This window comes from Vipera berus, assembly GCF_964194415.1.
Source record: "Vipera berus genome assembly, chromosome: 5".
NCBI lineage: Eukaryota > Metazoa > Chordata > Lepidosauria > Squamata > Viperidae > Vipera > Vipera berus.
The window spans coordinates 73869233-73892000 of record NC_138207.1 but is presented as its reverse complement, the minus strand read 5'-3'; the positions used below and the strand labels follow the sequence as shown (position 1 = coordinate 73892000).

Genomic DNA, 22768 nt, shown 5'->3' with positions numbered 1-22768 from the left:
AGGAGTTGAGACCGGGATGTGAAGAGCCCAAGGCTTCTCGGGCTCCCAGCTTTCCACCTCTGGGACTCGGCTAAGCAATCGGCTGCAACGCTGCTCCTGAACCGACTCCCGCCTCGCGTCGCTCCCGGTTTCTTCGCAGGCTTTGGAGCTGGCTTCGGATCCTCCTCTCCGGAAGAGGGCGCTGTGGGCAGGGCGGCATTTCCGGCCTGATTAGCGCCAAGATCCCACTTCCGCTGCTTCTCGCGTGCCTGAAGCGAAGTGCTGAGAGAAGCGAGGCGCAGGGGTTTGCCCTGCTTGGCAGCCGCTATGAAGCCGGTAAGAGTACGAGGACTCGCTGCCGGGATAAATAGCGTGGCTTGCGCCCAGTTGGAGAGTCGGGGGAAGCGGCTAGGCCGTGACAGTGGGGGCCTAGCCCTGAGAGCCAAGTGCTGTGCGCGAGTTCTCGGGGGTTTAAGTCAGGGGTAGGCAATCTCGGCTCTTTTATGACTCGTGGACTTCAACTCCCAGAATTCCTGAGCCAGCCTGGCTGGCTCAGGAATTCTGGGAGTTGAAGTCCACGAGTCATAAAAGAGCCGAGATTGCCTACCCCTGGTTTAAGTAAAGCAGGGGTCTTCAAACTTGGCCCTTTTATGACTTGTGGACTTCAACTCCCGGAATTCCTCAGCCAGGCATGCTGGCTGAGGAATTCTGGGAGTTGAAGTCCATAAGTCATAAAAGGGCCAAGTTTGAAGACCCCTGAAGTAAAGCGCCCCTTCCCAGGAGCGCTGGACTTCCATTCCCAGAATCCTTAGAGGGCCTGCAGACGCAACGATTTATGGGAATGAGAGTCCAGCGCGCTTTGAGGGCACAAGATTAGGAGGGAAAGAAGAATATAGATGGGCTGCTGGGGGCTTGGTTTTAAGCGGGTGTACACGTTGGATAGGAAGATATTTTCTAACGATGGTTGAGGGGGGGTGTCTTTTGGGGGGGGGGATGTAGAGGGAGGTGTGAATAATAGGAATTCTGATGGAACCTGGGTGGGATGCATTAAAAATATAGAACTCCTTTTCTTGCTTTTATCAGTTAAAGTGACCTGCTTCGAAAATATTAAATGGGTATTTTGTTAAAAAAAAGAATAAAATAACTACAGGATAAACATGGACAGGGCAGTGTTTGTCAACCTTAAGGTAAAGGTAAAGGTTCCCCCGCACATGCGTGCTAGTCGTTTTCCAACTCTAGGGGCCGGTGCTCATCTCCGTTTCAAAGCCGAAGAGCCAGCGTTTGTCCGAGGACGTCTCCGTGGTCATGTGGCCGGCATGACTAGACGCCAAAGGCGCACGGAACGCTGTTACCTTCCCACCGGAGTGGTCCCTATTTTTCTACTTGCATTTTTTACGGGCTTTCGAACTGCTAGGTTGGCAGAAGCTGGGACGAGTAACAGGCGCTCACTCTGTAACGCGGCACTCGGGGTTCGACCCACCAAACTGCCGACCTTCTGATCGACCAGCTCAGCGTCCTAACCCACTGAGCCACCGCGTCCCTCCTTGTCAACCTTAGCAACTTTAAAATGTGCGGACTTCATCTCCCAGAATTCTCCAGGCAGCCATTCCCTGTGCTGGCTGGGGAATTCTGGAAGATGAGGTCCACACATCTTGAAAGTTGCCAAGGTTGACAAACACTGGGATGTGGTATTTGCTACACAGGCAGGGGATTTCATTTCATTGCCACAAAAGTGTCCTTATGCATGCCAGTGCTGAAAAACCTTGGGGGAACACCCACAGGTTAACCTTATATTTTAATTTTTAAGGTAATAAAAGGGAATAATTTTTGTATGCACGATGAATACTCGTAAGTGCGGCTGATTAATTCAATGTAATCTTAATTCAACAGTCACATTTAGCCCAGCCCGCATTTTATTCCACTTACTTATAGAGCGCAACCTTCGTCACTCCAAGACCAAGGGTAAATTTCAATTCAAAAAGAGTTTAATAACCCTGTGTCAATAGAACATTTTTTAAATAGTACATTGCAGAATCCTCTATAGGAGATAGTCTCCAAAACATACAACAGAAAGTTGGAAATAAAATTTACCTTTTTTTCCTTCACAGTTTTTTTCCTTTCTTTTCACCTATATTGGATAATTGCACTACTAAAATTTATTTCTAGTATAATATTAACTTAGTGTTGCTATTGAATTGATCTTACTGTTTCAAAACTCTGTGCCAATGTGTTGCAGTGAATTAGATGTCAGCCTAGGAACTGGTTCAGGTTCACCCATAGCCATAGAAGCAGTGAGGAACTCTACAGAGTTATCGTTGGGAAACTCAGATAAAGAAGAGCTGAATATGCTGCCTTGAGTACATGGAGAAAAAGCAAGATAGAAATCTTAACAAACAATTGGTTATTGTACATACTCCTTAATGTTTCAAGACTTGAGTTAAAATATATAAGAAAGGAACAGATCGGTTCAAAAAGCATACTAATTTGATCTTTATTGTCTCCAGAGGAGAAATAAAAAGAGAGTTCCAAGTTTTCGAAAGATATTGAAAACAAGTAAAATAAAACTTGAAAACAAGTTAAAAAACAAGCAGCTCAAACAGCAAAGTGCTGTCAAGAAATACCGAAAAGAACAAAGGAAACTCAGACTAGCTGTAAAAGATGCTGTATCTCGGAGGCCGGTGCCTTTGGAAGATCACAAAAAACCTCCAAGTAAGATGTGTGTGTGTGTGTGTGTGTGTGTGAGCTATAGAGATATTGTTAAATGTCACTATATTATTGACTCTGAGGATTGTTTAATAAGATTGTTGATTAACATAGGAGTGGGCTATTTGCAGGCTGTTTGATCCCTAGAAGCTTTTATGTCACCTACAGAGAGGAAACTTGAGGGCGCCTCTGTAGGTGACATGAAAGCTTCTAGGGATCAAATAACGTGCAAATAGCACTTTTCTATCCCAAAAGTGCTCTTCAGTTCAGGACTGAAGAAGTCTTTTAGATGAGAAGGAAAGATTTTCAAGGGAAAAAAAACTAAGAAAGCTCAGTTGCCTTTTGGAAAAGCATCTTTGGGACAATCATGATCTGGATGATTGAGAATCTCCACAGACATTTAGCTCTTAACTTAATATCTTAATAGGATCTTAGTATAGATTATTAAAGAGAAAGCCCTGCTTCTCTAAAGCAGGGGTGTCAAACTGGCAGCCCAGATGTGTCACGCGCAGGCCACGCCCACCCCGGCTCTGCAAAGGCAAAAAACATGACGATACATCACAATACGTCATGTGACACGATCAATTTTGACATCCGTGCTCTAGAGGATGGTAGCTTGAAGAAAATTATCCAAATCAAAGTAGAATATATCAAGTTTAATTGTGTCTGGGATAATTGTGCTTTATAGATTTAACAACATGCGAATGCGGCATAAAAAAGAATATTATTGATACTTATTTCTCATTTTCCTGTAAAACATAAGTCTTATTGTTGAATTATTTATTCATGATCTCAGGGAAGTATAAAAATGGAAAATCAATATATTTTCATTTATCTGTAGCAGACTTACATATGCCTATTTCTGTATCTGATTTTTTTTCACTTGTCTCAACAGAGAGGATGCAGAAAGAGGAAGAAGAAGAAGAAGAAGCACTCCCTCTAGATATGATGGATGAAGATGATCTGAAATTAATGGAAGAGTTTGCTCAAACGGCATCTTTTATAACAAGGGACTTGTCTTCCAAGTGGGTGCTGGAAAATCCAAAACTATAGAAAACCTTTCAATAATTTCTTCTTTATCAAACTTTAATTTCACATTCTCCGATGTAAACAAGGTCTAAAATGCAACTAATGTTTTCTGTGTTGATCTTTCAAATTCAGGTCTCGAGGGTTAAAGAGCTTGACCATATTTTGCTTTTGCGTAGTTAATGTCTGAAATAACAGAAAATATTAGGAAATGTCAGTGAAGCATTAAGTATAATAACTGCATAGTCATCATGAATAAAATCACAGAATTTGGCAAAGCTGTCATTGACAGGGCCCTTAGCCATCTTAATGTTTAACGGTAGCATCATGTGGATGGTCCTTCCTAGTCAAATTAATGACCCGAGTAGTTTTAATAGATAAAAATGGTTTATATGTGAATTTTATTCTGTAGTGAACCAGTTCACGCCAAGAAACGCAAGAATGAAAGTGTGATTGAGAAATATGAGAAGATGCCAAGACGCCTGCAGTCTGAGCCTGAAAAGGAACTGATCCATCTGCTTCCAATCAAAGATAAGCGTGGAATTATTCCACAGACCATAGAAAAGCCAGGTCAGATACAACTTGGATGGCTTTGCAAACTCTCAGTAATAAAATGTGAAATCTTAGGGTTTGTTTGTTTTTAAAAGGGCATGCTCTTTCTTGCAGTTATAAGTATTGAAGAGGAAACAGAAGAGAAAGAAGAAGTAGTTGAAGAAAAAGAAGTGACAGAAGGTAATTAAGAGTTGGAAAATAATAATTTGAACAGCTGAAGTATTGATTCTCCCCCCCCCCCAAATTGCTATTAATATTACTGGAACAGTAGTACAGGTAATCCTTCACTTATGACCACAATTAAAACTTCTGTTGCTAGGTGAGACATTTGTTAAGTGAATTTTACCACTTTTTACGACCTTTCTTGTTAAGAATCACTGCAGTTCTTAAGTTAGTAACCTGGTTGTTAAGTGAATCTGGCTTCCCCATTGGCTTTGCTTGTCAGAAGGTTGCAAAAGGTGATCACATGACCCTGAGACACTGCCGCTGTCATAAATATGAGCTGCCAAGCGTCTGGATTTTAATCACGTGACCATGGGGATGTTGCCATGGTCATAAGTCACTTTTTTTAGTGCCGTCGTAACTTTGAACAGTCACTAAATGAATTGTAAGTCGGGGACCACTGGTATAAGCAGTTTAATTGATATTTCTTGGGAAGAAATCTAAACACAGCTAGTCCTTGCTTAACAACAACAATTGGAACCAGTGACTCTCTCCCAGGGATCATGGTTATAAGGCTTGACATCACGTGACTTGTGCCAATAGCATTTGCAGCAGTTCTGGTTACTTCATTAAGCAAATGCTGCATAGTCATTTAGCACAACGTCACACGATCCCACTTGCCACCTCCTGCCAGCCTTCCCACTGTCTTCTGTTAGAAGCTGGCAGTGAAGCTCACACGCAACAACCACATACCCGTGAGATGATCTGATCATCATCATCGCAAGCTGGTTGCCCAGCACCCACTGTAATGGGTGCAACTATGAGAACTGGTTGTAAGTCTCCTTGTTCAGCACCATCGTAATTTCAAGGGTCACTGAACAAATTGTCATTCAGTGAGGACTACCTGTAGTTGGACTTTAGACCAAGCAATAGACTACTGTTAAACTGCTCCAAATGTCAGGCCAGATCTGATGACAGAATTAATGCTGTTTTCAAAATGAGGCAGATATCTGAGCTGTTGTTTGAAAGTAGGTATGATGCAAAAAAAAAGTCTAACCATTTCCCCAATATAAGGCTACAAGTTTATCTTTACTAGAAGCACTGAGCCAGGACTGCAACATTCCAGAAAATCATAAGATGGAAGCAGAGAGATCAAAAAGTTCTAAATAATAATCCTTAGATTAACAGTTCGATAATATAATGTTTCTTCCAAAGCTATCTTTGCCATTTCTGAGTTAAATGTTTCCACACTGGCACACTTGCATGTGTTTTTTAAACAGTGAATTGTTGTCTTTATTACCAGCCCTTGAAGACCCTTTATCTGGTCTTACCGTTGAAGAACTATTAGTTCATCGGAAAAAAAAGCTACAGGAGAAGAAGATGCAAATAGCTGCTTTAGCATCTGCAATTTTGTCCGATCCAGAAAATAATGTAAGTAACCCTGGTTTTGGATATTCGAGGTAAGAGAATGTGAAAAAAAAGTTAAAATAATGGACAGCTCAAAGTTAAGCCAGAGAAATTGGGTCTTCAGTGATTTATATTCAGTTTTCCATGCTGTCGTCCATGTGACCATTCATCTAAAAAGGACAGTGCTCTTTGTCTAAAGCAGGGATGTCTGACCTAGGCAATTTTAAGACCTGTGGACTTCAACTCATTTATGAGCTCTGGAATTCTGGGAGTTGAAGTCCACACATCTTAAAAGTGCCAGGGTTGGACACCCCTGCTCAAAGAGTATTCATGATCTTATTCAGGGGTGTCAAACTGCCGGCCCGTGGGCCAGACGTGTCTTCTGGAAGCCACGCCCACCCCATTGCTGGCAATGGCAAAAAATTCCCAATACGTCTTGTGACGTCGCGAGTTTGACATGTCTGATCTTATTCTTGGTCACACTTGCACATTCTAAATTAATCCTATTAATTTTGATTACAAATTATTTAAACATATTTTTTTAAAAAAAATACTGTCCTCTTTTCAAAAGTTGTTTAATAGAAAATGAAATCTTTTTAGCTATCAGTGATTTAAACAAGCTTTATAGCAAGAAATTTAGAACCGGTGAGCAGAGTTGAAAGATTCTGGGGAATTTTTAGAGAGTAGATTGTATGACAGAAAATTATTCCCACCTACTTGTCTGAAATGCCATCTGGAATATAGTAAGGGAGAAATAGACATGAAGATTTCATTTTATTGTGGACATATAATTACTGTAGGGTTAACCATCTATCTCTTCCTCCCAGGCATTGCAGTTCAGGGTAAATATATGTTTCCCAATCACATAACTTCTAAAAGACTTGAATTGGCTAATGTGAAAATGTCATGAAGTTAAAAGTGATACTCTGAAAATCGCACGTTGCTCAGTTCCAAGCATCTTTTTTTGTTCCGTTCTTACTTTGGTAGAAAAATTCCTTTCTAATTTGGAAAATGGGTAAAATTTAAAAAGGCTAATTTTTATGATACAGTGTATGTGAAAAGCAGCATTTTCATGTAAAAAGCTCAATGTTGGTAAAATTATACCTATGTGAGTTAACTGGAACAGTGCTAGTTCTTTCCCTAATCTGGATTTTATCGTTTTTATCCACTTTCAGTCTGAAAAGACAAATATCAGAGATGACAGGAGTAGTAACAAAAATACCTTGAAATGTTTTGGTTGGTAGAGTTGGTGATGGGATCCCCAAACTTAGCATAAAATGGAATTTCTTATTTTTAATAACAGCATATCTGAACACTTACACTTTAGCTCAGGGGTTTCAAACTCAATTTCATTGAGGGCCGCATCAGTGTTGAGGTTGCCCTCAAGGGGCCGGGTGGGTAAGGCCAGGGTGGGCGTGGCCTACTGGGTGGGCATGGCTAGAGTGCATATGGCCTATTGGGTGGGCGTGGCCAGCTCTACTTCGTTGCATCAAGGGTGCCTATGGGGGCCTGGGCAGGAGTGGGACAGATCTGAGGGTCTCTGGCAGAAGGAGGGTCTCTGGGCCAGGGCCAAGGCAGTGGGGGCCGTTCCCTCACTGTTTCCAGGGTGGCTTTGGGGGCCACATGAAGCCACTTCGCGGGCCAGATCCAGCCCCTGGGCCTTATGTTTGACATGTCTGCTTTAGCTTATATAGTGACAGATATGTACTCAAAGGTATGTCATTTTTGAGCAGATAAGGAAACTGAAAGAGCTGCGTGCAATGTTGATGGAACAAGATCCCAACGTGGCTGTAATTGTGCGAAAATTGGTGATGATTTCTTTGATGGAGCTCTTCAAAGATATTACTCCATCCTACAAAATCAGGCCTTTGACTGAAAAAGAGAAAAACACAAAGGTGAGGCTACACAATGACAAGGACTTGATATTAAAGCTGGAAAGATTTTAAAAAATGCGTTGGGGGAGCTACATCAAGATTTTGTTAGACGTTTGCAATTTAGTCCTCAGCTTACAATCACAATTCAGCCCTAAAATATTAAGGTTAAGTGAGACATTTGTTAAGTGAGTTTACGACCTTTCCTGCCACAGTTGTTAAGTGAATCACTGCAGTTGTTAAATTAGTAACACAGTTGTTAAGTGAATCTGGCTTCGTCATTGATTTTGCTTGTCAAACAGTTGTAAAAGGTGATCACATGACCTTGGGACACAGCAACGGTCTTAAGTATGAACCGGTTGCCAAGCATCTGAATTTTGATCCCATGATCATGGGGATGCTACAAAGGTCGTAAGTGTGAAAAATGGTCATAGGTCACTTTTTCAGTCCCGTTGTAACTTTGAACAGTCACTAAATGAATTGTAAGTTGAGGACTACCTGTACTTATTGATGAAAATGGAATTTAAATTAAATCCTGATTTTTTTTCGAATTTGCCCAATGAGTTACCTACTTGACATAGAAATTGTACTGTCGGATGCTCTTACAATAAATGGATTTAAGCTCAGAATTTTTTTTACTGGAACTTTTCAAGTTGTACAACATGTGAGAAAAAGGGAATCTAGTTGCTAAGTTTCAGGGATCTCTTCAGCATAGAATTCAGTATTTTTAATACTAATGTTTTATATTTGGTATAGTTCCAGTGAAATAAATGCTTTCCTGAAATCTTGTCCATGAATTCCTTCAGACTTGTGCATCACACTGAGTAGAATACCTACTCCTGAGTCATGTTTTTGAAATGTAAATGATTGAGTGTTACATGGCAAGATATTTTTACGTTTCCTTTTTATCTGTAGGTTAAAAAAGAAACTCAGAAATTGAGAGAATTTGAAGAAGGCCTTGTGAGTCAATACAAGTTTTATTTAGAAAATCTGGAACAATGTATAAAAGGTATATAACTTGCAGGATGGATCGAGATACAAATAAATGTGTATTTTTAATAGAAAGTCTAGTTAGCATACCAATTCTTATAAAAGATTAGTCCTGCTAAAGTCAGTGAATACATAATATAAAACTATATTTGCACAAGTCTTCTCCCCAATACAATACTGAGTATTCCATCACAGAGAAGAAAAAGAAATCACCCTTTCTGTAAATTGAAAACCATAATGTTTAATTGAGACTAATTTTAGAATCTTTGCCTATGTGTTCCTGATTGTATTCTATTTTTAGTCTGTCACTTCTTTTTCTCCATTTCAAGCCTTGGTTTTATTGAAGATTTTACTGTCAAATATACACAACTCCCCCATAACTCAGAAGACTATAATAATAACGTACAGGTTAATTTACATTCAAGATTTAAATCTGTTTTGCATTTCTGATATCTGTGAAGAAAATAAAAAAAAGGAGTAAAATATTCGGTAGCTTCAGGAATGGTCTCGGCTTTGATTTTAAGTTAATGCAAATTAGATATAAGAAAAAAAAATATTCTTACCATTACATGAAAAGCCACAGTCCTTTTCTGATCTTTTGCTGTATGCTGTTAGTGACTATAATTGGGACTGGCAACCTGGTTGTGAACAAAGTGGTTGCTAAGTGAAACATCACAGTTTTACAATCTCACTTCAGCTGTTCTCCATTTTACAAGCCTGTGAAGGCCATTATTGCAATGACTGGTCACAAAATAACTTTTCCATCACCACTGAAGGATCACCCAAAAAAGGCAGTGGCTAATAGTTTGCAGCTTCCGCTTTTTGCTAAGAATTTACTAAAGTCAATAGTGGGATTTGTGAAAATCAGCAATACAATAAGACTGCGAGCAAAGGGTCTGTGTGTGCGTGTATATACAGTATGTACACAGACAGGCTGAGGAAAGGTTTCAAAGTAGTCTCACAAACCCTTCAAGATGATGCAGCTGCTTTAATGCTCAGAGGTGAAAACACTTTGCCAATCACTCTTCAAATTTTTTGCACAGCCCTAATTTTCCTCACTTAGCCCGTTTTGTGTGTGTGTGTGTGTGTGTGTGTGTGTGTGTGTGTGTAGCAGGGGCTGGCTGAGGAATTCTGGGAGTTGAAGTCCACAAGTCTTAAAGTTGCCAAGTTTGAAGACCCCTGGTGTATATAGGTTTGGTGGTGTTAGAAAGTCTCAGTATTTACACTTAAGAAACTTACTCAATTGAAAGAACTAAAATGTTTCAAGCAAATTTTGAAGATTAATAATTTTAACAGCAAAAGCTCAGTCATTTCAATATTTCAGTTAGTTCCTCTCAGGAGAATATCATCCAGCGATGGAGTTCAGCGCCTGATTTTCAGGCATTCTTCCCCTCTGCATTACAAACTATTCCATTCAGCTTTTAGATTTTGAAATCATACTATCAGTAACGAAGGAATCTGCAAATATTAAAGCTTTGCATAACATTTCCTTTAGACTGGAAGCAGAGGAAGCTGAAGAAAAGTAACGTGATTTCAATGAAGGCCTACAGAGGCCTTGCCGAAATTGCCGTGAAGTGTCTTTGTGAACTCCTGGTGGCCCTGCCTCACTTTAACTTCCACAATAACATCATTGTACTAGTGGTACCGCTTATGAACGATGCTTCAAAAAAGGTAACTGCCTGCTCGGCTTAATTTTATACGAAACATGTTGATTTCCAAAGCTAATCCTCCAAACTGGGATTTTAAACCTCACAGATTTCTGAACTGTGTTGTGATGCGGTAAGAAGCCTCTTCAAGCAAGATAAGTTAGGTGTTGCTTCACTTGGTGTGGTGAAGGTCATTTCTGGCCTGGTGAAAAGTCGGAATTACGATGTCAGACCTGAGGTGAGTTTGTTGCTATGTTCCATTTGTTCATTTTTGAGAAAGCATTGAAGATGGATTTCCCCTGTTTCTATTGAGGCAGCGTCAAATCTTCAGTGCTTTGATTGAAGCTTAGCATATATTTATTTCTGTCCTTCATGAACTACTGGCATTAATGACAGCTGGGAACCTCTATCTCATGGGTGTCCAAGCTTGACAACTTTTATAAGACTTGTGGACTTCCAACTCCCAGAATTCCCCAACCCAGCCGTCCTTTCCAGTAGTTCATGCTGGCTGAGCAATACTGGGAGTTAAAGTTCACAAGTCTTAAAAGTTGTCAAGGTTGGACGCTCCTGCTCTATCTGAAAGAGAAAAATTGTTTTAACTTCTCATATTTTTTTTGTAAAGTCTTGACTCAGTTCCATAATTTGGACCGGAATTTTGGTCATCAGGTGATGCAGACATTAAGCAAGTCATCATGTGACTAGACCCAACTTTACAACCATTGTTTACTGTGGCCATTAAGTAAATCATGTGGTCATTAAATGAATCACAGTTAAGTGAATCTGGCTTCCCTCATTGACTTTGATTGTCAGAAGCCAACTGAGGTCCCAAATCATGTGACTGCAAGATGCTGCGTGTGTCGTAAATGTGAACTAGTTGCCAAGTGCCCAAATTGCAGTCATATGAGCGTGACAGTGGTATAATCATAATTTTGAGGGCAGGTCATAAGTCACTTTTTTTGGCATGTCATAACTTTGAACTATTATTAAACAAACTATTATTAAATTGTGGACTTCCTGTACACTTTTAATGACAAATAAATGCATGTGGATTATATTTAGGTTTTAATGGCACTACTTCATCTCAGAATTAAAGAAGTGGAAGTCAAAAAAGATGCAGAAGACATTACACCAAAGAAAAAAATCATGACCTACAAAGACAAAAGGAAAAATCTATCTAGAATGCAAAGAAAGGTATTTTTTTGGTACAGTGAGCAAAAATGTGAGGTAGAATTTGTAACTAATAATATGTCCTGGATTCAGAGCCAAGTTCCACTGGGGACCAAGGACAGAGTGGCTGCTGAGGGAGAAGATTGGGCGTGTTTACATGTACCATAATTGTTTGAAACATGTTTTGGGTATCATACACACACACACACACACACACACACACACACACACACACACACTGCTCAGGGGACGCGGTGGCTCAGTAGGTTAGGAGCTGAGCTTGTTGATCAGAAGGTCGGCAGTTTGGCAGGTCGAATCCCGAGTGCTGCGTAACAGAGTGAGCGCCTGTTACTCGTCCCAGCTTCTGCCAACCTAGCAGTTTGAAAGCATGTAAAAATGCAAGTAGAAAAATAGGGACCACTATGGTGGGAAGGTAACAGCGTTCTGTGCGCCTTTGGCGTCTAGTCATGCTGGCCACATGACCACGGAGACGTCTTCGGACAAGCGCTGGCTCTTCGGCTTTGAAACGGAGATGAGCACCGGCCCCTAGAGTCGGAAACGACTAGCACGCATGTTCAGGGGAACCTTTACCTATATATACTGCTCAAAAAAATAAAGGGAACACAAGATAAGACATCCTACTATTAAATACAGTACATTGTGTTGTTTTAGTGTTCCCTTTATTTTTTTGAGCAATGTATACTTTTGATGGATTTTTTAAAAAAACTACCCAAACTTATAATATTGAGGAAACGTCAGTATTATTGTAAATTCTCTGTGGGGATTCTCCAGATCAGGAGTGGGTAGAAAGTAGATCCAATTCTACTGGTGCTTGGAAAAGCTCAGCAAGGGATTCTGATTCTCAGTTGTTCAAGATTATAAGCAGAAAATGCACAGAGAGAGAGAGAAAGAGAGAGAGAGAGAGAGAGAGACCCAAACAATTAAAGCATGTGTCTAAAGTTAAATGGAGGCACCATGGGTATGTTTGGTACTAAAACCTCAAACAAGTAAGAATTATTTCATGTGCCTAACAACTTGACGCCTACAGGGAATGTGCAGCCTCAAGCACTACCTTCCGCCATTTCTATGAATCATGACAGAAGGGAAGCCTGTCAGATATTTGGGGAGTAATCCAGTAACTTATTTGTTTATTTATTTACATTGATACCCATTCAGTTTTAGAAGCTTGGCTGGGTAACATTCAAGTAAAACTTCATCAGAAAACAATAATAGTCATATGGATAAAACTGTCATAATGCAACCCAACAAATTTAAAAAAAAATCAGTGAGAGTTAGAGCCCTGGTGGTGCAGTGGTAAGAATGCATTACTGCAGGCTGCCTCTGCTGACTCCTGTCTGTCAGCAGTTTGGCAGTTCGATCCTCACTGGCTCAAGGTTGACTCAGCCTTCCATCCTTCTGAGGTCAGTAAAATGAGGACTCAGATTGTTGGGGGCAATAGGCTGACTCTGCAAACCGCTTAGAGAGGGCTGTAAAGGGATATATAAGTCTAATTGCTATTGTTAAATGCGAGATATAGACACTCCCATCTGTGCACCTCTGGCCCAGGGCTAGTGACAACCATTGTATTCCTGACTCACTCTCTCTCTCTCTCTCTCTCTCTCTCTCTCTCTCTCTCTCTCTCTCTCTCTCTCTCTCTCTCTCTCTGTGTGTGTGTGTGTGTGAGAGAGAGAGAAAATATTGAGAGGAAAATTTGGCTGACTTAGTGATGGAGGAATTCAGGTGTTATTATGTTCAGGAAAAAATGCCATTGCAGATTGGAAGTTCACGGATTCAAAATTATTTTTGTTCCAGTTGCCAGAATCTGGTTATCATCTAAATCATTTGTTCCTTTTCAGTGGAAGAAAGCAGAAGAAAAACTGGAGCGAGAACTGTTGGAAGCTGAAGCCTCTGAAAATACAGAGAAAAAATTGAAACTGGTAACTACATTCTTCATACACTTTACGTTTGGGGGTGTGTGTGTGTCCTTTTGTATTGCACATGAAGTATGACTGGATTAGGCAAAATATTTCTTCCAAATTCATTTTCGTCTGTGGCTCATCAGAAATAGAGGATTCAAGTAGACGTGGGAGCCACGTATAGAGACTTGAAGCCTGATATTATACGCAGCAGTCCTTGCTTAATGACCCCAATTGGGGCCAGCAACTTTGTCACCGAGTATTGTGGTCACTAAGCGGAAAATCATGTGACCATGACAGGCTTGCCACATCGCTTCTCATTCAGTCATTATGCGAATCACTGCAGTCATTAAGCAAGACATCACATGACAACAATTTGCTATTTTAGTTCTGCATTTTCTGTTAATTCTGCTTGTTGGAAGCCAGTGGTAAAATGTCTAAATGGTGAGTACATGACCATTGGACACTGCAGTGGTGATAAATGTGAAGACTGCTCACAAAACTGTTGAATGGTCACTAAATGAAACGGTCAATAAACAGGGCTACCTATAGTAAATGGGTTCATATCTCATTGTAGCATTGGTATTCTTCAGAAGTTTAGCGAAACCAAGTATACAGTAATAGTTACTTATGTTTGAGCTAATAAACAGCTTTTTATTTACTAATGTGATTACATTAATAGAGGTTGTGTCATAGCTACAATTGCTGTTAACTCAGAATGGTATAAAGCTATAATGTTTCTAATTATAACTGGACAGTTTATTGAAAAGCCAGGGATTTTTAATAGCAATTTACGATTAATAGCTTCTATCTAAATTGATGCACGAAGAACAAAATATCTGATTAAAATGAAATCATTTAGGTTCGTGTATCATTTTATGCCTTTTCATTATAGCATACAGAAACGTTGGATGTCGTATTTTTGACTTATTTCCGAATCTTGAAAAAAGCCCAGAAATCTCCTCTTGTGCCTGCTGTGCTGGAAGGTCTTGCAAAGTAAGTATTTCAGAATAATTCTGAGATTTCTTTTTTTTAAAAAAAATAAAATAAAAAGAAATCTAGGGACTACATGCTAAGATATATGCTTACATTATAAAAATATCATCAGTCATTTACAACATTTTTAAAAATTAAATAGCATGACATAAAAAAACACTTGAAATATTTAGTTGACTAATAGTTCTGTAGCTACTTTATGTTTTATCTTTTGTTATCAATATGAATTTTGGGGGTTTTCAAAATTCCTCCTAGTGAGTGAAATGGAGCCTTTGTTCCTTGCCATGTGCAATTATTTAGGAATGAAAGCAATGCTACAAAAACAGGACTAAGGGGCATTCTTAAGTTTTGACCTCTCCAAATTAAATACAATAGAAACAAACAACACCAGAGTTTTGTGGATGAATCCTGCCTAAAAATCATGTTTCTTTCATTTAGATTTGCCCATCTCATAAACTTGGAATTTTTTGATGATCTTCTGATGGTCCTCCATTCCCTTATTGTGTCTGGGGTAAGTTTACTGCTGTCTGATTAAACGAGCAGCCTTCATTCTGTGTCAGAAGGAACCTGCAATCTGCCGCTTGCCATAGCCTGGGTGGGCCCACATTTGCTTCATAAGATTCAGATTCTCTCTTAACTGCTGCAGCTGTAAGAAGGCAAAACCAGTGTTCAGAGCAGGATTTTCTCTCCTCTCAACTCAAAGTGAAAAAACCCTCAGGGCGGGGTTGGACATAGGAAAATTGTGCTTTCTTATGCTTGTGGATGGACAGTTACATAAATGGGAATGGAAAGGAAATGCCTGCAGTTTGGCTGTAAGAGTCCCCACCTCCCACCCCTCAGCTGTGGTCATAGAGCCCTTACAATTCACCTTTGGCCTTTTCAGGTGTTAAACCATAGAGAGAGCCTGCACTGTATCCTCTCAGCGTTTCACATTTTGTCTGGGCAAGGTAAGGGATTTGATTTCATATTGGCTCTTATGATCAGCTTGAAGTGATACAATTCCGTAGTTCAGCCTGAGACATTAGAGAGTTGTTAATTTTGTGTCAAAAGTCTCTTTTAAGACAGTTTGTAAGAAGACAACGAGGAGACTGTTTTCATCTGAAACTAAGCTAGGATCTGATTTTGTTGCCTAATTTCCCCCCCCCCCCTTATCTGCTTTTACATTTGTAACTAAAACAATTTAGCAACAACTCGACCAATTTCCAAGATTTGCATTTACAGGAACTCCTCAGTTATAAGTACCGTAATTGGACAGTTGTAAGCGGAACAGCTTGCCTTCAGAAATTGTGGGTGCTCCATCGCTGGAGATTTTAAAGAAGAGACTAGACAGTCACTTGTCTGAAATGGTATAGGTCAGGGGTAGGCAACCTTGGCTCTTTTATGACTCGTGGACTTCAACTCCCAGAATTCCTAAGCCAGCATGGACTTCAACTCCCAGAATTCCTGAGCCAGCATGGCTGGCTCAGGAATTCTGGGAGTTGAAGTTCACGAGTCATAAAAGAGCCAAGGTTGCCTACCCCTGGTATAGGTTCTCCTGCTTGAGCAGGGGGCTGGATTAGAAGACCTCAAAGGTGCCTCCCAGCTCTATTCTATTCTAATTTTGGGACAGGCAACTGTGTCGTTAAGTGGCATGGTTGTAAATCAACATATCACATAACTTTGCCAACTTTACACTGGTAGTTCAGGTTGTGGTTAGGCAAATCACACACAGTCATTAAGCACAACACGTTGCTACAATTTGCGACTTCCTGCAAGTTTCCCCATTGACCTTGTTGGAACCCTGCAGTAAACATAACAAATGGCATTCACGTGACTGTCGTAATTGCACCCCAATTGCCAAGCACCCAAATTGTGATCACATGATTACAGGGACACTCTGGCAGCCATAACTACAGGGACCCATCATAAGCTCCCCTCAATCATTGGCATCATTGTTGTTGTTGTTAGCTGCGAAGTCGTGTCCGACCCATCGCGACCCTATGGACAACATTCCTCCAGGCCTTCCTGTCCTCTACCATCTTCTGGAGTCCATTTAAGCTCACGCCTACTGCTTCAGTGACTCCATCCAGCCACCTCATTCTCTGTCGTCCCCTTCTTCTATTGCCCTCGATCTTTCCCAGCATTAGGCTCTTCTCCAGTGAGTCCTTCCTTCTCATTAGGTGGCCAAAGTATTTGAGTTTTAGCTTCAGGATCTGGCCTTCTAAAGAGCAGTCAGGATTGATCTCCTCTAGGACTGACCGGTTTGATCGCCTTGCAGTCCAAGGGACTCGCAGGAGTCTTCTCCAGCACCATAGTTCAAAAGCCTCAATTCTTGAGGCATCATAACTTCAAATAATTGAGTGGTCAGTAAATGATGACAACCTGTATATCAAAAAGAAATCAATTCTCATAGAAGGTAAGGCTTTTAATGTGAGGACTGGAGAAACCAAATGCATCACTGGATTTTCAGAAATAAAAACCTACTTAACTTGAATTATTTTCAATAGGTGATGTCCTTAATATTGATCCCTTGAAGTTCTACACTCATCTTTACAAGACATTATTTAAAATACACGCAGGTAATTCCTGATTTCAGTGGATTGAATACAGCATAGAATGTTATCTGAATATATAGGAATGGATGCTTTCTAAATACCCAGGTTTGTTTCACTGAATGGCCTCTAATATTTAAAGCTGAATGACGTTTGAATGACATCTTTGAGTGACATCTGCCCCTTTTATAGCAGATGGCTTGGGAGTCTCAGTAGCTTTGAGACATTACTGCAGCTCATCAACAAAGAAAATAAATCTCGATGTAAATCCACATGGGATTCTACAGGGCGCCGTCTTTAGCCAAGTGATCCTTAACTGACTAAAGAGAGGGTAGTAGAACTGTGGCTTTTCAATTCTGGGGGCTATTATTGAGGGTTTCGTTTTGTGTTCAAGGAGCTACAAATGAAGATGCAGCAATAGTGTTACAGTGTCTGGATATAATGCTCACCAAGCGTAGGAAACAGGTGACCCAGCAGAGGGCGCTTGCTTTCATTAAGCGTCTTTCCACCATGGCACTCCAGGTCCTTCCGAACTCCAGTATTGGCATCTTGGCAACCAACAGAACATTAATGCATGTAAGTTTGTAGTAGCATATAGTTATGGGTGCAGTGCAGCATGCTGTTGCATCCACTTTCTTGCCAGGAGGCACAATCTCATTATTAGGAGCCGTGATGGCGCAGTGGTTAGAATGCAGCATTGCAGGCTAGTTCAGCTAATTCACTGCCAGGAGTTCGATCCTGACCGGCTCAAGGTTGACTTAGCCTTCCATCCTTCCGAGGTTGGTAAAATGAGGAGCCAGATTGTTGGGGGCAATAGGCTGACTCTGTAAAACGCTTAGAGAAGGCTGCAAAGGACTCTGAAGCGGTATATGGGTTTAAGTGCTATTGCTGTTGTGTTGTTCTCCCTGCTTCCTTATTTATGTCTTCAGTTTTTTTTAAAATCTTCTGGGTAACTGTATACCTTAAGTATTAATTATATCTAATGTAAATGTGTAGAGAAAATACGCTCATTGGATCACTCTCTTATTTAAGGATCATATCTTCCCAGTGAAGAAATTATATATTTATTTTATTTATTTATTAATCAGATTTATTTAGCCACCCATGTCATCAAAAAGTGATATAGGGCTCGGTATGAACATGCAGTGGCTTTTATAATGCTGACACCTCCAGAAATTATGAAATGAGGAACTTGAAAATCAGTCTGCTGATGATAGTCAACATTCAGCCCATGAGCTCCTTTTCACTGGATTACACACCATCTGAAGAGATTTAGGGAGGAGAGCATAGGCTGAATAAGAATGCACACATGAAATCCCTAGGAGACAACAGAGGTTTTAATGAAGGTGGTAGTCTAATCTTGGAGTTAGCATTCTTTTATTCTTTCCTTTAGCAGCAAGTTGCATAGGGGCTGGGGGGAGTGTTATTGCTTTTGACTGTTTTTTACATTGGGTTTTTATCCTTGGAAGCTGCCCAGGGTCATTGAGAGTGAGTTGGGTGGACATATAAATTTTCTTAAACAAATAAAACATGGAAGCAGTATACCATCCGCTGTTGCTCCTGGAAGATTGTGTCTCTTACCTTCTTAGGCTGAGGTCTGCCTTCTGGGGCTGCTGTAACAAAATGCCACCCTCAGTATTATATTCTCAGCTCAGGTAACTATTGTAATGCAGTAAGTGTTAGATGGGATTGCAGCAAGGAGAAAAATGAGAGTATATTGATTCTTGGAAGACAAAATACCATACCAGTTATAAAGCGAGTTTGGTATATTTTAATAGCTGCAGTTGATAGATGGTGGTTCTGCTTTAAATTGCCCTTGTAATTTCATGTGTTCTTATTGGTTGCATCTTCATAGGTGCTCAATGTTTTGTATTAATAAGATATAAATAAATAACCCTGCAATGTACAAAATAATTAGTCTTTATGAGGTAGAAAAATCTATTTTGATAGCTAACGTACTGTAGACCAGGGGGATATCCAATCTTGACAACTTTTATGACCTGTGGACTTCAACTCCCAGAATTCATGGCTGGCTGGGGAATTCTGGGAGTTGAAGTCCACAAGTCTTAAAGTTGCCAAGGTTGGATAGTCTCGCTGTGGACCATATGTACAATAGAGATTCTGTATAAGAATTAAGTACTCACTTGGGGGAGAAATTATTTTATTCTTTGAGATGAACATGGCATCTTGTGACTTTTTTATGGGACTCTTTTTTTTTCCCCCAACAAACTTCATTGCAGATTTTCCCCAAAACGGACCTTCTTTTAGACAATGAATCGCAGGGGAGTGGGGTTTATCTGCCCGAATTGGATCAGCCAGAATACTGTAATGCTCAGAACTCAGCCCTCTGGGAGTTGCATTCCCTCTCGGTGAGAACCACAAAGGCTTACATTTTGTAGTTTTGTTCTTGATTTCTAGTGTAGTAATCCTGTTTTTCCTTGAAGAGTTTTCTTTTCCTCCCGACTTAGAACGTCTAGGAATGAGTTTAGGAATTTTGTGTACTACTTTCAACCTGTAATAGGAATTACTCATGTAATAATGTTTTTTAAGTTTTCATAATCCTGATTAACTTACATACATTTTTACTCCATTCCATCAGTCTTTTTTTTAAATTAAAACTTTCCTGGTTGCTTTGTTATTTTTCAACAACTGCCTGTTTTCAGATTACCTCGGCCAGGTAATTTATTTAGGCTGAACGGTGGTTTATGATTACCTAGCCTTATTGTTTTAATCACTTGCTTTTAATCGTTAAATAATGTTTATGAGCAACAAAGATGATCAGGGAACTGGAGGCTAAAACATATAAGGAACGGTTGCTGGATTTGGGAATGTCTAGTCCAGGGGTAGGCAACCTTGGCTCTTTTATGACGTGTGGACTTCAAATCCCAGAATTCCTGAGCCAGCATGGCTGGCTCAGGAATTCTGGGATTTGAAGTCCACGAGTCATAAAAGAGCCAAGGTTGCCTACCCCTGGTCTAGTCTAATGAAGAGAAGGACGAGGGGTGACATGATAGCAGTGTTCCAGTATCTCAGGGGCTGCCACAAAGAAGAGGGTGTCAAGCTATTCTCCAGAGCACCTGAAAGCAGGACAAGAAGCAACGGATGGAAACTAGTCAAAGAGAGAAGCAACCTAGAACTAAGGAGAAACTTCCTGACAGTTAGAACAATCAACCAGTGGAACAACCTGCCTCCAGAAGCGGTGAATGCTCCAACACTGGAAGTTTTTAAGAGGAGACTGGACAGCCATTTGTCTGAAATGGTATAGGGTTTCCTGCCTGAGCAGGGGGTTGGAATAGATGACCTCCAAGGTCCCTTCCAACTTTATTATTGTTGTTATTGTTGTTATTAACTCTTCAGAGAAATAAATCAGGGTAAGTGCATTGATAATAAGAAAATGTGAAGCGTCTCAGTCTGCTGTGACTTCTCCTGTTTACAGAGACACTATCATCCAGTTGTTCAGAAATTCGCAGCTCATCTTTTGGCAGGAGCTCCAGCTGAAGGATCGGAAGCTCTCGGGCACGAGCTTGGCCGGAGGTGAGAGAACATTCTGTGCTGTGTCCACAAACAAGCCAGCATCACTTTTATCATCAAAAGATATTCAGTGATATACTACCGGTATCTCTAGTCCTGCAGGTTTTATGTGGCTGTTGTGACCAATGGCTGATCGTCAAAAGATGTGCTTTCTATATTAATTTCAAGAAGAAAATAACATTTTAATTCATCCTTACCCTTAATGGGAAATAAAAGAGTTTCAGAAATTACCTTGTATCTCAGTACCCAGAATTGTATTTCTGCAGTTATCTGAAGGCCAATTGTTCCTTCTGGTTTAAGTCTAGAGAACTCTGTAGATTTCTGGCCTAGATTCTTTTATTATTAAGGCCTATTATTGCTTTGTGTTTTTTTCCAAAAGTTCTTGAATTTTAGGATAATGTTTGGAAATAATGGAAATTATATATTGCTATGTATCATAGATAAGGGACGCGGTGGCTCAGTGGATTAGGACGCTGAGCTTGTCGATCAGAAGGTCGGCAGTTTGGCGGGTCGAATCCCGAGTGCCGCGTAACAGAGTGAGCGCCTGTTACTCGTCCCAGCTTCTGCCAACCTAGCAGTTCGAAAGCACATAAAAATGCAAGTAGAAAAATAGGGACTACTACGGTGGGAAGGTAACAGCGTTCCGTGCGCCTTTGGCGTCTAGTCATGCTGGCCACATGACCACAGAGACATCCTTCGGCTTTGAAACGGAGATGAGCACCAGCCCCTAGAGTTGGAAACGACTAGCAATTGTGTGCGGGGGAACCTTTACCTTTACCTTTACCTTATGTATCATAGGTCACCTACTGAACTTTTTGAGGCCTACAGTATGAAAGATACGACTTTTGATCCTTCTATTCCATCAGTTGCATGTAGGAAAAAGGTACTTCTTCACAAATTTGTTTCTTAAAATATGGAACATTAATTACCATAAGGTTTATAACTCTTTACTTTCAATTTTTAATGATTGTATGCTTCTTTGTTTCAGGGTAAATTTTTACAAGGAGATTTATTTCTGAATGAGGATGTGACTAAATTGGTTGAGCTTCATCTTGAAAAGCCTGGTTTACATGTAGCCCTGGATTTTGCTGAAGACATAAAGAAATTTCCAGCATCATAACTATATTGCAAGCTAATTTAGCCTGTTTGAAAATACCAAACCTATGAAAAAGTGACTTGTTCCATCGAACCCTAATTTTTCAGAATATAGAAGCATGATAGAAGAGTGCTTTTGTAATTCCTAGAATATCCGAGGTAAATTCTTTAAAAATTCAGAAATGATGACTTCACGCTGATGGCTAAAGTTAAGAATTTCTAATTTATTCTAACTTGCATTTGTAAAAACCAATTGTATAGTATTCTCAGTGCAAAATAATACCTTTTTCCGTAAGTGTATAAACATGGTTGACTCCTAGAATTTTTTAGTTATAAATACAGAAATTTCTTTTTTTAAAAAAAATGACTGGACTAATTTGTTCTAACTCATAATTTGAGTGGTATAAGCAGAATTTGAACAGATGTTTAAAAAACAAAAATGTAAAGTTTTCCACTCTCTTACACACTGTATTCATTTTTTTTCATCATTACATTCATTTAGATAGATGCATATCATGTGTTGAGATGGTGGGGGGGGGGATGTATTTATGAAATAAAGTATTATCTGGCCAAATACTTGATTTGGCACAAGGCATAGTCAAACATAGTATTCATGTGTCGGGATACGTTGACAGTATTCAAAGCACATTTTGGGCAACTTCAGAACAGACAAGTCTTTGCATCCACTGAATATATCTGCCCAATGCCTGACTGTGAAGAATTAAACCATCCACTTTGAGATGGTTTGCAGACCTGTTTCCTGTAAGCATGTACCCATCAAAAAAATGAAATATGGATAAACCCTTAGTTAGGTTTTGCATGTTGTTAGCGACTGGAACAATCCCATGCTTTCCCTAAAACAAACAAAATGTAATCCGTAAAGAGAAACACAGCTATGGTTTCCAAAAATGAAAACATTTCCTCAGATAGCCTCCAGGGAGTATGCCGAGGCTTGCCAACCTTACTTGCTTTATCTATAGTCACTCTCTTAAGAACATTCAGCGGGTGCATCAAAGCACCTGTTCTCTATTAACCTGGGAAAAAGTTCCCCAAGCCGCCTCCCCACGCCCTGCAGAAGTCAAAAGTCGTCTGCATTTCAGTCCTAGATCACATTTTAACCCAGGAGTTCTCAAAAGAAATGTCCAAGGAAATGTCCAACAGAGTTGTCCAAGGAATAAATATACTGCTTCCTAAAA

At 40.1% G+C, this 22768-nt stretch overlaps 1 protein-coding gene across 1 annotated transcript; it reads left to right on the top strand.

Moving 5' to 3' along the window:
- The first annotated feature begins 239 nt into the window (after positions 1-239).
- Positions 240-22105, top strand: NOC3L (NOC3 like DNA replication regulator). Its single transcript, XM_081328499.1, has 21 exons — positions 240-315; positions 2484-2688; positions 3578-3707; positions 4121-4278; positions 4375-4440; positions 5726-5853; positions 7563-7724; positions 8616-8709; positions 10186-10361; positions 10446-10574; positions 11396-11527; positions 13360-13440; positions 14315-14415; positions 14854-14926; positions 15299-15362; positions 16902-16973; positions 17341-17522; positions 19187-19315; positions 20383-20480; positions 21276-21360; positions 21466-22105. The coding sequence occupies exons 1-21, from the start codon at positions 307-309 to the stop codon at positions 21595-21597; spliced, it is 2406 nt and encodes an 801-aa protein (XP_081184625.1). The 5' UTR covers positions 240-306; the 3' UTR covers positions 21598-22105.
- Positions 22106-22768: the final 663 nt, after the last annotated feature.

Excerpts from the sequence above, each read along its gene's own strand:
- NOC3L (XM_081328499.1), top strand. Across the intron at positions 2,689-3,577 it reads AGATCACAAAAAACCTCCAA|AGAGGATGCAGAAAGAGGAA; the intron begins GTAAGATGTGTG and ends TTGTCTCAACAG. Across the intron at positions 10,362-10,445 it reads TGAACGATGCTTCAAAAAAG|ATTTCTGAACTGTGTTGTGA; the intron begins GTAACTGCCTGC and ends TAAACCTCACAG.